The sequence below is a fragment of the Elgaria multicarinata genome, chromosome 2 (assembly GCF_023053635.1).
Source record: "Elgaria multicarinata webbii isolate HBS135686 ecotype San Diego chromosome 2, rElgMul1.1.pri, whole genome shotgun sequence".
Taxonomy (NCBI): domain Eukaryota; kingdom Metazoa; phylum Chordata; class Lepidosauria; order Squamata; family Anguidae; genus Elgaria; species Elgaria multicarinata.
The window spans coordinates 129,732,633-129,749,245 of NC_086172.1; the positions used below are offsets into that span (position 1 = coordinate 129,732,633).

General features: G+C 43.0%; 1 protein-coding gene across 1 annotated transcript; it reads left to right on the top strand.

Moving 5' to 3' along the window:
• Window positions 1-5,296: 5,296 nt before the first annotated feature.
• LOC134392932 (spectrin beta chain, non-erythrocytic 1-like) lies at window positions 5,297-16,091 on the top strand. Its single transcript, XM_063117698.1, has 8 exons — window positions 5,297-5,366; window positions 6,719-6,808; window positions 7,641-7,732; window positions 9,098-9,183; window positions 9,474-9,609; window positions 10,694-10,809; window positions 15,302-15,795; window positions 15,839-16,091. Exons 1-7 carry the CDS (start codon window positions 5,316-5,318, stop codon window positions 15,442-15,444), a joined length of 714 nt encoding a protein of 237 aa, XP_062973768.1. The 5' UTR covers window positions 5,297-5,315; the 3' UTR covers window positions 15,445-15,795; window positions 15,839-16,091.
• The last annotated feature ends 522 nt before the right edge of the window (window positions 16,092-16,613 follow it).

Sequence of the window (16,613 nt, forward strand, 5' to 3'; positions counted from 1 at the left end):
AAGCGTGACATCGTTGACAGTAAGAGAGAATGAGAGGTGAGGAGAAGGTTTAGGAGGAAAAACAAGCAGTTCAGTTTTTGCCATATTAAGTTTCAAACGACGATGAAGCAGCCAGGCTGAGATATCTGAAAGACATGCCGAGATACGATCGTGAACATCAGGAGAAAGTTCCGGAGATGAGAGATATAATTGAGTATCGTTGGCATACAGGTGATATTGGAGGCCATGAGATTGAATAAGCTTACCCAAGGGCAGCATGTATAAAGAAAACAACAACGGGCCAAGCACCGAGCCTTGCGGAACCCCTACTGAAAGGGGAAAAGAGGAGGACGAGGTGCCGTTAGCCGACACGCTGAAAGAGCGACCCTCTAGATAGGAGGCGAACCAGTTATAGACAGAGCCACAGAGTCCAAGGTCATGGAGGGAATCTAAGAGAAGATTGTGATCAACCGTGTCAAAGGCTGCAGTTAGATCAAGGAGTATAAGAACGGAATAATGGCCTTTAGACTTGGCAGTAAGAAGATCATTGGTGATCTTGGTAAGGGCTGTTTCAGTGGAATGCAAAGGACGGAATCCAGATTGAAAGGGATCCAGAGCAGAGTTACTAGAGAGAAAGTCAAGACAACGAGAGTAGGCCACACGTTCCAGGATCTTTGAGACTAGAGGCAACAGAGAGACAGGTCGGTAGTTAGACAGAGATAGTCGATCAAGAGTGGGTTTTTTGAGAATGGGAGAGACTGTAGCATGTTTAAAAGCAGAAGGAAATGAACCAGAGGACAGAGAAGAATTAATGATGTGAAGCAAGGATGGGAGGATAGCGGGGATAAGATTAATAAAGACGCGAGAGGGAATCGGATCACGGGAACAAGTAGAAGGCTTCGATGAGCGCAGTATTTCAGACAGTTCATCAGCTGAGACCGAAGGGAACGCCGAGAGAGTTGCAGGAGGAACTGACAGGTGAGGAACAGGAGCTGGAAGTGGAGCAGAGCTGGCCAGATCGGAGTGAATAGTTTGGATTTTAGCATTGAAGAAAGAGGCAAAGTCATTGGCAGACAGAGAGGCGGGGAGAGATGGTGGATTAGGCTTCAGAAGAGAATTGAAGGACACGAAGAGCCGCTGAGGGTGCCTAGCATTTGAATGGATTAACGTTGAGTAGTGCTGCTGTTTGGCCAGTGAAATGGCAGAAGAGAAAGAGGAGAGAACAAATTTGTAATGGACAAAGTCCGCCCAGTCCCTGGTCTTACGCCACAGGCGTTCGGCTGCCCGGGAACAAGAGCGAAGGTAGCGGAGGAAAGAGGTGAGCCACGGTTGGGGTTGAGAGGGGCGAACTATCCGAGTTGTAGATGGAGCAAGATTGTCAAGAGTTGAAGATAAGGAGGAGTTAAAGGAGGAGATGGCTGAGTCCAAGGAGACGGCTGTGAAGACAGAAGGAAGGGAGGAGGCTAGAGACTGAGAAAAAGCCTCATAGTTGATAGAATGCAGGTCACGACAAGGGTGTGAAGCGGGACGTGAAGGAGGGGAATTGTGAGTAATATTGAAAGAGACTAGATGATGATCTGACAGAAGAAAGTCAGCAATAGAAAAGTCCAGGACAGAGCAGTTCCGAGTGAGGACAAGATCCAGACAGTGTCCAAGGGAATGTGTGGGAGCTTCAGACCAGAGCTTAAGATCGTAAGAAGAAGCTAAGGAGCGAAATCGTAGAGCTGCAGCATCGTGAGGGTCATCCACGTGGATATTGAAGTCACCCAAGATCAGAGTAGGAGAGTTGTCAGAGAGGAGAAAGGACAGCCACGAGTCGAGATCAGAGAGAAATTTAGAGGATGAGCCAGGGGGGCGGTACAGAACTGCAACCCGCAGTCGCAGCGGAGCAAAGAGTCTCACCACATGTCCCTCAAAGGAGGAGAAACAGTGTGAAGGTGGAATGGAAAGAGGCTGGAACTGGCACAAACTCGATAATAAAAGACCCACACCACCACCTCGACCCTCTGGGCGACTCGAGTGAGAGAAAGAGAGTCCTCCAAGAGAGAGGGCAGCCGAGATGGCGGTATCATGGGCCAGAAGCCAGGTTTCAGTAAGCGCAAGGAGGTGAAGAGATCTAGAGAAAAACAAGTCCTGGATGACAGGGGCCTTGGAAGCAATAGAGCGACAGTTCCATAAGGAACACGAGAAAGGCAGCTGGGAAGGGGGGAGACACCGAATAGGAACTAAGTTGGGAGAGATGAAATTGGAGCGAGCCATAAGGAACAGATATGAGGAGAAAGGAATTAAGAGAAGAAATGATGAGAGAGATAGCAAGTAGGCAGGGAAGTAAAACAGGCGCGGGACGGGACCACATCCCTCAACACTATTAAAAATATGCCCAGACAGGGCAGATAGAAGTAAATTCGGTTTTTCTAGCAATACAGAAGATCTAATTAACCTGAGGGAGGCACATGAAACTATTCCTCTCACAAACTGTGAAGAAAATTGGGACATAGCTCTGAAAGGGCCAAGGACAGCCCTAGAAACTCAGTGGGATGATTAGGAACTGAGAGATAAACTTAGTCTGAAGGGAAACAACCTTTCGTGGAACCTCTGCATTTTGCCTAACCAGGTTCAGGCAGATTAATCAAAGGGATTCATGAATGGGCCGCAAACTCCATCAAGTAATAATCAGAAAGAAAGTGGAGGGAGGAAGGGTTGAACAAGGGAGGACAACAATATTGGATTGTGAGGAAAACAACTCTGGACAAATCAATATTACTAGCTCAGAGGAGGGTTAAAACTTATTGCCTATTACCATCCATCCAGTCGCAGGCCATGGCTAGACAAGGGGGTGAAAGGGCAATGATCTTGCAATATTATGATTTATTTATTTATTTATTTATTTATTACATTTTTATACCGCCCAATAGCCGAAGCTCTCTGGGCGGTTCACAAAAATTAAAACCATCATAAAACAACCAATAAGTTAAAAATACAAATACAAAATACAATATAAAAAGCACAACCAGGATAAAACCACGCAGCAAAATTGATATAAGGTTAAAATACAGAGTTAAAACAGTATAATTTAAATTTAAGTTAAAATTAAGTATTAAAATACTGAGTGAATAAAAAGGTCTTCAGCTGGCGACGAAAGGAGTACAGTGTAGGCGCCAGGCGGACCTCTCTGGGGAGCTCATTCCACAACCGGGGTGCCACAGCGGAGAAAGCCCTCCTCCTAGTAGCCACCTGCCTCACTTCCTTTGGCAGGGGCTCACGGAGAAGGGCCCCTGTAGATGATCTTAAGGTCCGGGTAGGTACATATGGGAGGAGGCGTTCCTTCAAATAACCTGGCCCCAAACCGTTTAGGGCTTTAAATGTCAATACCAGCACTTTGAATCGGGCCCGGACCTGGACTGGCAGCCAATGAAGTTGTAAAAGGATTGCGAGATCGTCGCCCTCATTTACACGAGGTGTGCAACATCGCGGCTGCCATTTTGTTTTAGTTTTTAAAGGAGAATGAGCACACGAGTGCTCGTCTGCAAACTGGTGAGTTGTTTTTTAAAAAAAAATATTTCCCCGCTCCACCCCACCCCACCCCCAATGGGTACAGAGCTCCTGAGGAGCTCTGTACTCCATGCCAGGCTCCTCACAGTTACTCATGAGGAGCCGGGACAAACTGTGATGGTGGGCCACACTTTCCACGGTCTTGGGATCATCCCGAGACTGTGGAAAAACCATGAAAAAAGGGTAGGGTGATGTCCCAGAGAAAGGGAGGGATCATCCCTCCCTGTTCCCGGGATCCCCTGTGTCATGAGGATGCACAGTGATCACCCTGTCTAGCTATGGCCTAAGAAAGGTAGCTCTCAGTAGTTCCAGTGGAAACTAATAAGAGCTCCCAAGCAGGGTCCCTATCAAGTGGATCTTGCACGATATCCCTCAGCGGACACTCGCCCTGTCACCGCTGCCTTCTGCCCCTGCTCTTTACCGCTGCCACTGATGCAGAAGGGGAAATGCGTGATTCCCAAAACCCCTGGAAAATGGGCACTTCACTCCACTCCTTTAATGGCAGCTTCCATTAACATGGAGGAAGTGCACGATTTCAGCAGCCAGGGTAGGCAGGTGCTGTGTGCTTGCAGGGCCTCACAAGCATTTGAGCAGACATCTGCGCTCACACCGAGTGCACCTGACTGGGTCCGAGGGTGCAGACGTGGGGGGAATCCATAGGACTCCCGTACCAAGTCAAGTGCTTGGGACGTCCCTATCTGTCCATTTTATTATTATTATTATTATTATTATTATTATTATTATTATTATTATTATTTTATATAGCACCATCAATGTACATGGTGCTGTATTTCAGTTTCATCCATATTCATATATTTTTTGAAACTCAAGTTCTTTTTTTCCAAAATAAGAGGAACTTTATGGATTTTGGCAAATTCTTATCAAAACCGAACTGAAATGAAATTCTCCCACATCCCTGGTCATTTTAGTATACGATATATAGGGACTAACATACAACAATTCTACTTTTGTTGACAAAAGATAGTTCCTTTCTCCTTAATGCTTGATTGAAATATCTGTGCAGCATTTTTCACTGTATAGTCATAGGTCTCTGGCATGTACAATTGCTTGAATAAGTCAGTCTTTGTGAACTCCAATGTAGATTGACGTGATCTGCAGTTCTTGGACTAAGAGACAATGTAGAGTATTGGTCTGGGTGACTTTGGGTCAGTCACTTACTCTCAGCCTAACCTATCTCACAAGATTGTTGTGAGGATAAAATGGAGAGAAGGGGGATCATATAAGTTGCTTTGGGTTCCTTCAAGGAGGTAAAAAAACAGGATATAAATGTAATAAATTAAAATAATAATAATTAATAATAATTTGAGGATCAGAACTTAGTTGTTTTACACTTCGTGATTATTTTGATGTTGTTGTTGGCTAAAAAAATACCCACTAAAATGCTTATTTAAAAAGGAATTGTATTTAGAAATGTGTATTGTGAAAGAAAATACATTTTAAAAATATATATTGAAATAGGTATTTAGCTGGGAAGTTACTGTGGAAATGAGACCGAATGGACTTATGCATGGACAATTTGTGTGAAAGTGACAAGGACTGGAAATAAAATGATTCATCCATTCCTACTGGCATATCTGTGGTGGGGTAAAAGTATAGCTGTTTCAAAGTGAATTGGTAAATGCTGTGTACTCCTTAGTAACTGCTAAATTTGCAACATAGTGTTTAACCTTAACTGCGACCTTACAGACTGCTTTGCCCAACAAGCTAGTTTCAGCTCTCTGCAAGGATCTTGTGCATTTCAGGTTTCTGCAAATCACCAGAGTATGGAGGGATTCCTAGAAAAGAGGGACCAGATCCTTCCAGGAAGGAAACAGGTAAGTGCGAGTTAAACTACCTTCATAGTATGGAAGGGAAGGGCAGAGGGGACATAAGCAACACGGGCTCACCAAAGGCCATAGCTAGATGGGGCGATATCCCAGGGATCGCCCCTGTGTGTTCACATGATGCACAGGGGATCCCGGGAACAGGGAGGGATGATCCCTCTCTTACCCCGGGAGACGGCCCTATAGTTGTAGCCCGCTTTTTCCGTGGTCTCAGGATGATCCCAAGACTGTGGAACGTGTGGGCGGGTATCGCAGTTTGTCCCAGCTCCTCACGGTTACTCGCGAGAAGCTGGGAACCGCACACAGGGTGCAGAGCTCCTCAGGAGTTCTGCGCCCATCGGGGGTGGGGTGGGGGAGCGGGAAAAATTGTTTTAAATAGAAAAAACCTTACCATTTGCGTACGAGCATTCCTGCGCTCATCTCCTTTAAGAAAGAAAGAAACAAAATGGCGGGCGCGACGTCTTGTTCCTCTGAGGTCAGCGCGTGCCGCATTTAAACAGAGGGAGAGATCTCGTGATAACAATATTGTGAGATCTTCACCCCTACATCGCGCTAGACCCGTAGGTCTAGCTGAGGCCAAAGAAAGATCACGTTAAATAAATTTGCTTTCCTTTTTTGAGGAGATGATAACAGGAATTCTGTAAAAGAGCAATCAAGGAAACAATTCTTATTTCAATCCAAGAGGAGTTGCTCTTGCTGATCCCGAGACATCTACTCCTACTGAGATGTTCTGCTCCTTGTTCTGTCCATCTTCGACCCAGACTTTCTACCCCCATTTTCTCTTTTTTGCAGTAACGTAATTAGCCTCTTCATGTTTTTTTTAAATATGATTCATAATTTTTACATCCATAAAGCTATCTGCAAAGCAAAAATACATTTGCTTTGCAGATAGGCATCCATTTTGTTTTGAGCACTTACTTACATTTTTCATATTGATAAAGCTCAAAGAAGATTGAAATATTTTAAATTTAATCTATTTGCAAATCTTGCTGGGACCATATTACTGTTTGTTTGTTGGTTTGTTTATTGAGAAGCTGAGCTCTTCCAAGGAGCTCTGTCTGTATTGTTTATCCCACTTATCCTACTGTAATATATAAAAATAAGCTCAGTTCTTGCAAAACTTATCTCACTTATCCTACCACCCAATAGCATTGTTCAGGAAAGGGAAGTGATGATCAAATCATTATATGACTCGAAAGATGAATGTAATCAGGATAAAAAATAAACTACAAGTTAACAAATAATCCCAAGTAATAGAGAGACTTAATAATAATTGGTAGACTACCCCAAAGATTAAAGTTGATAGACATTCATTTTGTTTTGTTTTTATTTATTTTTTGTAGCCAAAGACAAGGGCTTGGAATACATATTATGTTATACTTGGACAACAAAAACTTGACTTCTACAATGATGAAAAGGAAACATCCCAGGTAGTTTGTTTATAAACCCCTTCAGCTCTAATTTCCCACCTCACTGAAAATCCAGTTTCTTCAGAAAGAAATATTGAACATTAGAAATCTACTGTGTAGGCGATGTAGACTTTTGTGTGTTATCTGTTCAAAACTTGCAGTCTGATAGATGCCTATGTCTTATAATGCCAAGATATAGAAATTCATCATCCTCAACACAGTGCTAAGCTGTAGGTAATGGACATGCTTTAAGACAAGGCAGGTCCAGTAAGGTTTTAATCATCATGGTGGTTGGTCATTTGTTAGAATATTGCAGGGGAAATGGCTGTAGAGCAATGGTTCTCAAACTTCCCCTCCATGTCAGTTGGTTTGTCCCATCAGCGGATTCCATGGTATATTCCAGGGGGCATTCTCAGTTTACCTGGACCACTAGCCACTAGCTTGCTGTGCCTCGTCACTCATACATGCTGTGAATGGGCCCTAGGATGGACTCAACACGCCCCTACAGCTGCATGTTCCAAAGGAGGATGGTTCTTTAAGGAAGCTTCTCCACCATTACTAATCTTCTCATTGAGGAGCCCATAATAAGCTTCCAAGTTACTCCAGGGTTCTCCTGCTCTAGAATAGGGGTTGGGCAACTTGTGGCTCTTCAGATGTTTTGGTCTACAATTCCCTCCCCATTGCCTATATTGACTCGGGCTGATGTTTTGTAGGCCAAAACATCTGGACGGCAACAAGTTGCCCATCCCTGGTCTATAGGATACAAATGGGGAAGAGCTTGAATCTGAAAGATGGGACTGAAATTCTTTGGTTATAATATCTTCTGTTGTTGTTGTTGTTGGTTTTCTTTTATCAGGATATAACTCCAGTCTTGTCAATCAGCACTGCTGGAGCCTTTTGTGAAAGATTAACAAACTATTCTAGGAAAGAACATGCCTTCAGCTTAAGGTAAATCATATCGGTGACAATGCAAGCAAAATACAAGAGACATGTTTTGTTTTTATTTGTTATTCTACGTATTGCTCGGGATGTCATCAGGGGTGCATAGACCCAGGGTGATTTTGTAGAACTGGATGCCACTATCTTCATCAGCACTATAAATGCATCATTGGTTTTGCAGTCAGAGCTTCATCCCAAGTACCTGTTTCCCTCGAATTATCCCCTACAGTGCAAAGCTGGCATCCTTGTTGTTGTTGCTAGCTATATCACACCCCTGGCAGCAGCGGTCCTAAGATCCTTTGCATACCAGGAAAGGGGTTTAAGGGGGGAAATGTAAAAAAATCATTAAAAAATCAACGGATGACCCAATCCGATTCAAATTTGGTATGCTTAAAGCTCTCCTTAATATCTTTTACTATGCCAATTTTGATGTCTTTATCTTTAAAACTTACACAGATGTAAGCATTTGTTTAATTTGAAGCTTAAAGGTATCAAATCCTGCTCCTGCACCCCCAGTGGCCACTCGGAAAACAACAAATGATTCACTCCAAAACTAGTAGCAAAATAGGTCGGTTCTTTTGGCTTTATAGCACAATTAAAGCAGGATGCATGGGAGTGCTTCACAGTCAAAGCAGATTATAAGCTGGAAAACTTCTGAGTCCTTTGCACGCAATTCGCAGTGATTGCACAGTATAACGCTGGTGTGATGAAGCTATCAGTGTGCATATGAAATGAAGTCAAAACAATAGTGGCCATGGATTGATTGTGAAACAGGGGTGTGTCACTTAACAGTGTCACTCAAGTAAAACTTCCCTGGCTATTCCCCAACATTGCACACTCCATTCTGTCACAACTATGCAAGGCCATTCCAGGAGGGTTCTCTCACAATGTGTAAAGGTGAACGCACCATCAGCTCTGTAATTCACTCCAAAACATGGATTTCATTCATTCTTTCATTCGTGCATTCAATTTAGGTCAGTCCTGCTTTTCCACTAAAAATAGGACTCAAGAAGGCTAGCAATAACATACAGATAAATTATGTCAAAATTAGGACTAATTGGGGCTTCCTTGTGGTTGGCAGAAGGTGGTCGACACTGGTTTTAAATTACAACTAGGCCCATTTTTTATTTCAATATGTAATTCATCTGAGATCAGCAAATGGGGAATAAGGACTTCACTTTTGTCCCATCAAAACTACAAAAATTAGTAGCTTTGTTGTATTGTTATATGGTGGGTTTTTGTTGTCTCTATTTTTAAATCGGTGTCAAAATAAAATTCCATGTTAAACAAGAAAGAATTGGGGTTATGGTTTTTTTCTTTACATACATTCTTGTGAAGGGCTATAACAACTCATTCCTTATCTATGGCTTTCAGGCCAACTGATGGATCAGAATACTACTTTGCAGCACCTTCTCAGAAGCTAATGGAGGATTGGATGCAAGCATTATTAAATACCTTGGGTAGGTCTGCAGGATTTGGTTTACAGAGAATTCCTCACACACATGCCTGCCCCTCGCCCCGTATTTCTATCCTGCCTTTCCTCACAATGTGCCTACAAGATGCTTGGGGCTTGGTTAGACATGAACAGAACTGGACAAAAGAAATGAATATACTGCAGTACCTCAGAGTCTGATACTGCCCTCCCAGACACTCTATAGTCAATGAGGTTATTTCAAATTTAAAAGAATCCTTCATAATAATTTACTGTTCATTTATTCCTTTGACCTTTTTTCTACATGGGTTCTTCAAGACTACCACAGCAACCAATATTCCTTACAGAAGGAATTACCAGTCAGCACAAATGCGGCAAGGCCTCAGATAAAACCTTGGATCTCTGCAATTGGGGGTTCCACTGAAAGGCAGGTTACCAAAGGTCTCCTTCCCAGGTACGCACTCATTTCTGTACATCTGCTCAAACATAATTCAGGGGGCTGTCTATGCACTCTGGAAGTCCCATGGTGGCTCCAAATCCACATTGTGTTGGTTATATGACACAGCTGCTGATTCAGAACCACAGAAGAACTACTGCGGAAGAACTAAAGATCCGCAGCAGACTTACTCCAACGTTTCCTGCCTGAGCGAGGTCAGCATAGCTCTTCTGCCATCTGTCTTCACTCCAGCACTGCTCAGGGGGTGTTTCCAGGTGGAAGGTGACCTTCCATTGGTTGCCAGAAGCCGCAAGAGAGGGAGAGGGTAGGCCCAGCAAGCCTAATAGCCACCAGAAAGCCTGCACTGCCTGCCACACCCCAGTTGGGATTATTCACTACCATCCCACAACAACTCAGCACTGTGAAGATAGTATTTAAGTTCAGTTTGTTGTATCCCTTAAGAAAATTGCAGATAAACTGTCTTCTATGGTCTGGAGTCTTCTATGGTATGGAGTTTGCTAAAACAACATACAAATACTTGGGATGACTGGGTATGCCAAAGGCTACACAGCTGCACAACAGAAATTATGACAATATGTAAGAGTTGATGACAGTATGTAGGAAGCATGCCTGATCAGGGATGCCAATATGAATACCAGCACTGGCTTCTATAAAACATTTTGTCATTGAAATTTATCATAAACTTGTTTCTCCCTTGGAGAGCATTTTGATAATGAGAACCGAAACCATTTTTTTCCTCAGAGATCCAACTTCTGTTCTTGGTCTTTATAACTATGTCTGAAGTTCACACTGTTCCATTTATGCACTCATTAAGGTGTAAATTGGAGAATCCAGTTAGTGGAATGGATGCCAGTTTGATCGCTAAGTAACTGTGGGTGAATGCAGCCTAGAGCCTTATAGTGGACTAGACATTCAAAATGCTGATTAATTCAGATTCTCTTGTTTTAATTGTTTTGTTAGCCACCCTTAAAGTATTTATAGCAAAGGATTGATGTAATTTATTTATTTATTTAAAATTTAAATTCATATCTATATTTTCAGTAAAGGAAAGCTAATTTCTGCTAATACTGCTTATTGACAGGAGAAATCCTTCCTTCAGAGTTAAACAAGTAAAGAGGCCTTTTGAAAGTTCTCATGAATCAGAAGTATCGACACATGATTTTAGCATAACCTTTGCTCAGAATTCTGAAGACTCAGGTAATACTGGAACATTTTTTTCCCTTTCATTAAAAATATGCTTAAGGGAAACAAAACTACATAGGGCAGAAATAAAACATGCTATGCGCTATCCAACGTTCTTTTTCCACATATTTCAATCCAACGTTCAGCTTGTGTGTGTGCTGATTCTAATATTTGGTGATATCACTGAAGTTTTGTTTTAGCTATTAGCCATAACAATATACAATTCACATTCAGAAATAAATTCTTACAAGTCAAGTCTACCGGTTAGTAGTTTTATTTATGGTGCTCGTGTAGGTTTGAGTTTGGATTCCATAAAAAGAATGAAAGCATTTGACTTATTCTTTTAATTCTCATCTTATCTCTCCTTAAGAAAGCATTGAAAATATTGTGGAGAGAGATGGGCAGATGTGAGATAAACTACTGTGACTTTTGTTTACATGTGTGGTAGGAAAAATGTTTCATTCTCTATCAATTCGATAGAGGTTTTATGGTCAGAGATGAACTGCACATTATGTAGGTCAGGCCTGCTCCACGTGTGACCCACCAAGTGAACACAGCTGTGGCCTGCCAAATGCTTGATAATCTCCCAGGCCAACAATACTACCATGTATGGTGGGGTGAGCAGTATTCAGTTTGATAAGTCACAAGTTTTCATCTCACTGAAAAACCATGGAGCAATATTGCCTTCACAACAAGAAATTCTAGTTTGTGATTTCAAATATTTCTAGTATTTTGATGGTAACTTTACCCAGTCACAGAAGTATTAGGGATCTGTTAATAACTCATTTCAGATACTTCTTCTGAGACCTCCATGGAATCAGGTCCAGCAACTCTGTTAATGCCCATCCCATCCGATCTCCCGCAAAGCTATCACAAAATGTGGCCTTATCCTCATAGAGGAGTGAAGGGAACTCTGGAGCAGGAAAACCAAGGTAATGTAAACAGGCAAAAGAAGAGCAGGGGACAATTTTCAAGGCAGATACTAAACAGCTGCAATCATGAATTAATCAGATCAGCTTCAAGGGATAGCTGCGCTCGTACGGTTCAGATGTTGTTCTCAGTTTAACACGGTCTGCATTTCCAAGGTGCCCTAGGCTGCAGAAGGCTAAATAAACAATTTGGTTTATAATGCTACAAAATGTATATTAATTTACCCATGAGGCAGTCTTATCATGGTTCTCCCATGTGGCTAGTCTGTGCTGACTTTGCTCATTAACAACCTTTATGGTTTGGTGTGAAAACCCCTAAACTGAAGATTCAAGAGTACAATTAGCCTGGTTATTCTCTGTCATGGATGGCTTGGAAGTGTGTCTGTTAAGGCATTTAAGTCTAAAAACAGCTCTGGCCTGAGATAATTGGCCACACAGCTGAAAATCCTGAGGTTCCAGTGGCTACATCAGATGGATTCCAGTCATTTCTACAAATTGTAGTGTGAACTTGGGAGTTCGGAAGGGGATCCCTAGGCAGCTGTCATGAGTAGGCCACAGCTGTTATAAATGCCAAGTACAATGCTGATCTGGGGGAGGGTATAGGCAGTTCAGGTTCGTTCTTGGCCTGTGCCTCTCCTCAACACTGCGCCTCAGTGCAGACCAAGGGGAATGCTAAACGACATTACTTCGATAGAGGGAAACAATGAGTGGCTGTAAGAACTAGATGAAACACTCCAAGCATCCCTCATTTCGTCTGAGAGCTGAAATATGGGGTTGGATCAAGAACTGTCGTTCTTTGAGCAGAAGGTTGCTGCTTGTGGAACAGGGCTTCCCATCCTCCCCCCTGCAGCCCCCATGCATCCTCCAACCCTCTGGAGCAGATTTGGAGGGTGCATAGGGGATTACAGAGAAGAGGAAAGGATGGGGAAATCCCATTCTGCAAGCGGTATCCTTTTGCTGGTAAAATGTCAGATCTGGATCCAACTCCCAGGTATTTAGAAGATACTCCAAGCTGCTCTGATTGCTGACTGAGGGTCAAATTGGATGTAATAGTGATATATCTCTGTATCACAATCAAATGAGTGCTAAAGTGGGGTCAGGCTGGTGGGGAGAGAGAATGCAGTCACATTAGAATGATCAGGAAGAAGGTACTGAATAGGGCTGTAGACAGCCCCCCGCCCCAACTCACTTCAGAGGCTGTTTCGGAGCCTCCGAAACAGCCCTGATTTGACTTAGGGTGCTTTGGAGAACTCCCCATTCCCTGCTCTTAGCCCCTCACCCTTCCTTACCAGCCCCCCTTCCCCCAACCCAGAGCTGCTGCCTCCAGGACTTACCTGTAAATTGCATCCTCCTGTAAATTGCAATTTAAAATTAAGGTCATAGAGGCTCTCTGTTTTTACTATATCTATGGCCGAAAACGACAGCAAGCCATAAAGAGAAATGGCCCTTTACGGCTGCTGTAGTTTTCAGCCATAGATATAGTAAAAAATAGAGAGGTGCCGTGACCTTAACTTTAAATTGCAGCTCGGTTCTCTGGGAGGAGGACGTGATTTACAGTTAAGTCTCTAAATCAGCCCAAGGCACCCTGAGGCCTTAGTGCCGATCTGCTTCAGCCTTGGGAGGTATTGGGCTGACCAAATACTGCCTCAGATCTGGGCTGAGGCGGGCCAAATCAGCCCACCTTGGCTCGGATTCGGGGATTCGTACAAACGCTGTGCACTGCCCTAGTGTTGAACCCTTCCCCACCAGCCTTTTCCTCTCAAAAGCCACTTTTCTTCTGTCTCACCCAGTAGGGCTCCAAAACCGGAAGTATAACCCTGCTAGGAGAAAAGCAGCTGGAAATAAGTTGCTTCAAGGGTAAAGCAGGAAAAGGACCAGCCCCTCCTAGTGAACTTTATGCAACACATCCATTCTCTCTTTATAGGGGCCCAGTGCAATCTCTAGCAGGCTGTGCTACCTTCATGTCTAGTATGTCTCTGAGGAAGAGTGGGAAAATGCACCAAGAAAGTGGGGAATTTATATCTTCCATGGGAAATGTTTGCTAGAATGTGAGGTTCTAAATTAGACAAATTAAGCGAGAAACTAAGGTTGGCTAGGAATTATACTAAACTCTTTGGGGGGGAATAATGAGCTGAAAAATCTGCCTCCAGTTGCTCAGACTCTGTGTAAAGTTCCTTCTTGTTCTCGTTACATGCTCGGCTTCTCTCCCACAAGTTAAATTCCTACATTGGTGAAGCATGTCAGACATAGACAGATCACCAGCCAGTCTTCCATAGGATCTGCAATGCATTGAGTTAAGCAGCCCGATATAATTTTATATCCATTCCACAACAATTGCTACTAAACCACGAGATTATAAGCCAAGTTTATTTAGCAAATGTGAGGGTGCTAGGCCTAGGACTGTATTGTGCTATTCTAAATTCCTTTTTTGAGTAATGGAAGTCGAAGAAGATCAGACCTAGAATTTGGCATAGGGTATGTCGTCACTGATTGATCAATTTTTTTACAGTGAGTACACAGTGGCTGCATTCGGACAACACATTAGTCAATGGTGGGTGGAATAGTCAACTCATGGTTGGGTTTTTTGAGGGTACTCCCCACACAACATGTTCCTACACAACTGTGGAGTGGTTGGGGCTGGCTTTGAGTGGACTAATAGTCAACCCAGCATTTGACAGACACAGCCCCGCCCCTCTCCCCTCCCATCCTCCCTCCCCCTCAGTCCTCCCAGTGCTATCCCAGCAGCTTCTGCGAGTTGTGCCAACTCTAGCAGAGCGGACGGCTCAATTTTGGCCACTCTTGCCTGGGAACTCTGTAGCCAGGCAAAAAAGTCAACTCAACGGGTAAAAAAACTCCACTGGCTCAGTTCGGACAACACAATAACCACTGGTTGTGCAACTAGTCTGCAGCTGGTTGAATTTCTCCTGTGGTTTTGTTGAGGGAAAAGTCAACTGTGGGGTGGTTTTTGCCCAACAGACGACACAAATACCAATAGTTGACTGCTCAACTTACAGTTGACAACTAAAACCACCAGTGGTTATTGTGTTGTCCGAACGCAGGCAGTGATGGCAACACATACCTTTTCATATGATGTTATGATACAGGCAGGGACAGGCTATAACTTAGTGGTAGAGCAGACTTTGCAAGAAAAAGGTCCCAGTTTCAATCTCTGCCATCTCCACATAGGGCTGGGAAAGACTCCCGTCTGTAACCCTGGAGAGCTGCTGCTAGTCAGTGTGGACAATACTGAGCTAGATAGACCACTAGTCGTATGAGGTTTAAGGGAGCTTCCTATAAAGTAGTGTTTATACAACTACCAGCTAAACAGAGGCCAGCACAGACTGAACCTTAAACTCAGTTAATCCATAGCAGCCATCCTATCACTGAACTATGTTCTGACATTCAGCAGAGAGAGAAAAGGTATGTTGGGATAGAATTAAATGGTTGGCAATAGATCCATGAAATACTGTAGTATGCAATACAGTGTTGGTGTTGTAAAGAACCAGCTTTCTGAAAACAATTACTTCTGCCATCATTTCAGCACTGGGAAAAACCAATAATTGCTCATCCTTTTTCAGGAGCCAAAGCACAACTCACAACGGAAGAAGCAAAGAGCGTATACAATCCGCAGACTCCAGGGAGAAAAGAGCTAGAGGCAGATTTCATGAAGCAGAAGAAAAAGAAAGACAACGTCTTTAGAAAGCTTTTTACCAAGCAATAGCAAAAGGAAGAGAATGCTCCAGTTTTCTGCATATGTTGGGTTCTTCTCTTCACTGCACCCTATTGCCTTCAGGTTTAGCTAAGATCCAGACCGGGTATACACAGAATAGGTCTTCCAAATAAAAAACACAATGAAATTGTGCCACTGCCAATAATTAATCCCAATTCTAATTTATTCTGCATTGTAGGCTATTTTGGACTCTATGTGTTTGAAGGACATAAAAGTGTAACTGTAGGAATGGTCAATAACAAATATATCAGTGACTCTCAACATGCTCATTACATTTAGCAGGAGCTAAAGAGCCTAAGAAGCGAAAACTTAACCCTAAATCACATGAAGGGGTCTCCATGAGTACCAGGAACCATGAGGCTCATCCCAAATATCATGTGTTTAGGCTCATGATGTTAGGCTCATCCCAAATATCATGTGTCTTCTCCAGCCTCATCCTTAGATAGTTCTTTTAAAATTCTGACTGGTTCCGCCTGAAACTTGGGGCAGATTTACTGCCCCGCTGACATTAGAGCCACCAGCTCCCATGGCATCCATGATTGAGTGCCTCTTGCATAGGACTTCCATGTGATCAAGATTCCAGACTAGGTAAGTCTGCACTCCTAGCTCTCTACGTGCATAAGCTTCCCTGTGCAGCCATCCACACTCAACCCATAAACATTGGGAGGCAGGGCACTTGGGGAAATCACTTCACGCAATAAATGTATGAAGTGCATTCTTGTTTTTTATAAGGAAACATACATTGTTCGGCAAAAATGTAATAGTTTCACCTCTGGTAATAAAACCAGGAATGCCTCTGAATTGTGTAAGCTTTTTCTCAGCTTAAAGAATGGCACTCTAGCAGGAGACAGAAATGAACATGGCTGCATTTTTGTTTTGTTTTAATGTTTAAAAACTGTTTTCTTAAAAGAACTAGATGTTAGAGAATACGTAGAATGGAAACCAGATTTAATTCTTTTTAAACTAATAGAAAACATTTTTCATGCATTTCTTGAAATAAAACCAACCACACACAAGCCATTTATTGGATCTGTTTTATTATTAACCAGCGTTTGGTTCTTCTTGAGAGTCTCTCATAGTAAAACGAGGCAAATTCCTCCACCGAGTTGCTTTTCTGATCAATATTGGCATGTCCTGTTTCTTCCGACCAGACTTTGCTT